The following is a 4,507-nucleotide window of genomic DNA, read 5'->3' as shown; positions in this document are numbered from 1 at the left end:
TTAAAAAAAAAAAAAAACCAAATACCCTATTACAGATATTTTTGTTTCTTAATTTGTTTAAAACAAAAATAGACACCTCGTTATTGTTATTATACAGCTGCTTTATTTTGGAAAACACCATTTTAAATGGCCCATGCATTAGGAAAATAGCTATAAAGTGCATGAATTAACCTATATTCATAAGGGTTTCTATTATACACACAAATAATTATTTTAATGTGTATTAAACATATTTGCACAGATTTAATGTCATTTTGCAAGTGTTCTGTTTAAAATAAACATTTACTTGCACAGTATTTCCCCCTCCTCAACATAATCTGTATAATGTAAGAATAATATTTACGTATTGCCTTCTGTCTTCAAAATGCTTTATAAGCATCAATTAATTCTCCCAACATACCCTGGAAGAAAGTAAGTATTACAATTCCCTCTTGCTAAAGAAACAAAAATGGGAGAGCCAAATACAATCCTTCCTTGAATCCAATGCACTTCACAAGTTATTGACAGGACAGAGGTTTTTCTTTTTACATAAATTAATACTGGTTTGAAGGAGTCATTGTGGATTATTGAAAATAAGGGGACTGACTTGGAAATCCTTGTAAGTAGAATGGAATCCTGATAGACAAAGTAACCAACTTTTATGTACAGAATATAAAGTGCTTTTCTAATTGTAAAAAATGGTGCTTCTTTAATAGATATGCTTAGTTTACTAATATAAATAAGATTTTCTTGCTAATTTTTAGCTCTGCAGTCAAGACGGGTAGTACACAATGAGCTAAATTCAGTTTGGGTTCATGCATCACCAGTAGAATTGTAATTAAATTTAGTTACAGGATCTTTACTGTTAGTGCAAATGTGTGAGCCAGCAAAAATTATCTGCATTGTTTGATTCCAGCCTGAGCTGCAGGACTGGCAATTTAAAAAAATCACATTGATGTCTGTAAACTCAGCAAATGTAATATGCAATTTTTCATTGGATTTGAAAAACATGCAGTCTTATTAAAAGTGGGGTTTTTTAGCATAAATATGAAACCAACAGTGCATTATTTCAGTAAAATTTCATCTGAATTTTCAGAAAACTGTCCATCCTTTCAAAAATCCATGACATCTTTTTCTCTTTTTCTTATATCTTTGCCTTTTAATAGTAATAACAGATCCTGCTTGGCATGTGCTGAGACTTAACTGTCTGAAGTTAATGACATTAACTCTTCTTTGCAAATTACTAAGGGCTTAATCCTGTGCTCAATAAAGTCAGTGCTAAAACTCCCATTGAGTTTGGTAGTTCAGGATCTGAGATTAGTCTCCTGGAAATGCACTCTGTTTCTCTAGTTACTTTTTATATGCTGAACTGTTACATGATAGTCCGTATCAACTACAGAATAATTCGCATGTATACGTTCTGTAATTATGTTCTTAATAATAAGGTATAATTGCTTTTGTCTGGTGGCATACTCCGATTGTGCCATCTCATATACACTTCTAATTTTTTAATGTTAAGTGCCACCAATGCGGTCAGCACTATACAAACAAGTAAAACCAGGCATTGTCCCAAGGAATTTAGTTTCTAAAAGGCTTTTCTGACTCTCTGTACTCCCCCCCAACCGTTCTTCTTCTAAAATATCTTATGCAAAATCTGAGAGAAAAATTTTGCACTGAAGTATTTTGGAGGTGTTAGATACACATTCAAAGACAAGGATTTCCTGAGTAGACTCAAAATCTAAATCAGTGGAATCCCCCAAATTAATGAGAACTCCCTCAATTTCACATTGAAAAGTATGAATTCAGGAAATGGCAGTTGTCAGATATTTATATCAACTTTCCTTTGTTTTGAAGTTTATTTAAATATGTATATATCTATGCCTCAGGCCCTTTCTCTAGTGTGGGTTGAGGGAGGGTTGTTACTTGAACTGATTTTTGCTAGTGCTGTAGGAAAGCAGGGTGAAAGTTACCTTTTGTCAGCTATATGAGTGAGTGCCTAATAATTCTACTTTGAATTCAGCTTAATATTTTGCCTATGCAGGTTGCAAGTACACAGTTTATTTACTCTGGAGTCATTTACCTCAGAGTTTGCTCTACTGTAAGGAGCAGACATGCTCTCTCAATCCGACTGCCTTAAGTAGGCACCATTATAGCTCCTGGTAGGAGCAGAACTGGTTTGCACTGAACAAATGAATGCTTCAAAGTAAAATCAATGATGGTAGTGGATGCATGAAATGTATACTGTAATAACTTTCTCTGGAGTAAATTTATTCTGACTTTCTCAGAAATAACTTCATGCTGGAGAACAACAGTTTCTGCAGAGTAAATGCTGTGCATTGTCTCCTCTCTAACTTTTGCTCCAGGGGAAAATTGAGTACACTCTAGAGTAATTGTGTTGTGTTTCCACATTGTCAGAGTACTTTTTGAGAATGGTAGATGTCTGTTTTCCTCCAGTTTACCTGGGACATCTATTACCTAATCAAAATTACTTCCTATACTAATTCTTGATCTTTTTCTTCCTTTGTATTTTTGTGACCTGCTCACCTTCTTGCTTAGCAAATGGAAGTTCTAGCAGTAAGTGATGGTTCTTGCTTTATCAAATATTTAATTATGCTAGTCAACAAATTGGTCTTCATTTGTCCCTTGTCCATTTGTGACATAGCAGTGTCTTGCCATAGACTATTCTAAAAGTGCTTCAATTTTGTATACTCCTAACCTGTAAACTGTTGGTTCTTTGTACGTGATAGGATGCTGTAGTAATACAAGTTAATAGCAGATGACCCTATTAGCTTTTTTGTCTAAATCTAAAGCAATATTAACATTGCCTCCTCTTTGACTAGTGCGTTAAATACATAATAATCAAATAAAACAATGTGCAAGTTAATATTGCTGCTTCATTCCAATAAGAATATCTATTTCTTAAAATCGTAAGTAGCTATCATAAAGGAAACACTATTCTTAACAGAATTATATTAGTTTCCTCCTCTTCTATCATGGAATTACATTCTAAGCACCAAGGTATATGATGTACTAAGAGGGAAAAGATTCTAGGCTCATCAGCCCAATTGTTTGTTTGGTGTCAGGCTGGAGTTTAAACTGACAGTACCCAAAATAAATAAAAATAACTTTTTCGGGCTGGAGCATAACATTCTTTTCAAATGTCATTTGAATTACTTTTTATTTTCTTGTTGGAAATGATTGTTCTTAAAAGTTATACCTTTAACCTGCAACATATATACTACTTTATTTCTAACTACAAATCTAGTCCTGAATGCAGCTTTCATCTGCCTCTCATCAGCTTAATACATTTAGCTTGTAAATCTTCTAAACGTTTTTGCCCCTGCAGTAAGCAAATAACTATTTTAGTATTGCAAATTCTGTGCTGAACAAGCTGCCTACAATTTATTGCCTGTATCTCATGTAGTAGGTTAAGAACCCCTCAGTTTAAAATAATGTTGCTCTTTACACTTACAGGAGCTGGAGTTATGCCGGAGGTTATACAAGTTGCATTTCCAGTTGCTGCTTCTCTTCCAAGCCTATTGCAAACTTATCAATCAAGTGAACACAATCCAAAAAGAGGCAGAGGTAAAGAAAATTGCAGTTTAGCTACCTGATGTTCTAAAATGACATCCCTTTAAAAATACATAGTTTAATAATGTTTTTAAGCAGTGGGACATCCTTTTTGAAAACAGAGGTGCGTACCAAGCTGATTTGCAGCCAAGAGACAAAAGGTTTAATTTAGAACTTGTAATTATTTTTTAGTCATTTTAGTATGTCTTTGTTGATTCTTGTACCACTTAGTCTTTTTACTGCACAGGAACGCAGGGAATCAAATGATCATTAGACTCAAGGATTTAAAATATTTCAGCGGCACTGTTGGTGTAATCTAATCAAACTGTAAATGAGGTACTTCAGCGCCAATCAAGAAAGTTTTGTTAAAAAGCCCCTTATTGCCACCCCCTGTGTTTTCAGATATGTACAGGGTTATATAATCAGTTTGCAGTGAATGTTACAAATAATATCAGCCATCAGCATAACACAATTCAGCCTTAGGGCTATATATTATCAATATAGGCCACCTTTTATGTCCAGAAACTGATAATATGCCCTCAACACAACTACACGTAAGGCAAGTATCTCAAGTTGGAGATTAAAAAAAATCAAAATTAGTTGCATGTTTTTTTTAAATAGCCACTGTTTTTCATAAGGAGATGAATCCATGACACGGATGGGCACGCGCTGCACCTTGAGGGTGTCCTTGGGCTCTGTGGCACCCCCCCTTGGGCACCTTGGTCACCTCAGTGACCACCACCCAGACGGAACCCATGGTTCCGGGCTCCACGCAGACGGAGCCCTTGGCTCTCGGCTGTGCAGGCTGCCTGTCCCTTTTTCAGGCTCTGGGGCCCGGAAGCATGGCCACCTCCCCGTGTGAGGTCTGCTCCCTTTTGGGGTCTCTGGCGTGCCAGCTGGAGGAGCTCCAGGCCACAGTCCAGAGACTGCGCGCCATCAGGGACTGTGAGCAGGAGAT

General features: G+C 36.1%; 1 protein-coding gene across 5 annotated transcripts in view; it reads left to right on the top strand.

Annotated features, from left to right (window-relative positions):
• Positions 1-4,507, top strand: part of FRYL (FRY like transcription coactivator) — a 376,409-nt gene that overhangs the window by 358,576 nt on the left and 13,326 nt on the right. For 4 of the 5 annotated variants that reach the window (XM_019525974.1, XM_019525975.1, XM_019525976.1 and 1 more), the window contains 2 exons: positions 2,536-2,553; positions 3,454-3,564. In XM_019525974.1, coding sequence (XP_019381519.1) covers positions 2,536-2,553; positions 3,454-3,564 — 129 coding nt within the window. The remainder of the gene's footprint in view (positions 1-2,535; positions 2,554-3,453; positions 3,565-4,507) is intronic. The other variant, XM_019525973.1, reaches the window with a different exon arrangement.

This window comes from Gavialis gangeticus, unplaced genomic scaffold (genome assembly GCF_001723915.1).
Source record: "Gavialis gangeticus isolate Ggan-Ray unplaced genomic scaffold, GavGan_comp1, whole genome shotgun sequence".
NCBI lineage: Eukaryota > Metazoa > Chordata > Crocodylia > Gavialidae > Gavialis > Gavialis gangeticus.
This window is presented reverse-complemented; position numbering and strand designations above follow the sequence as displayed.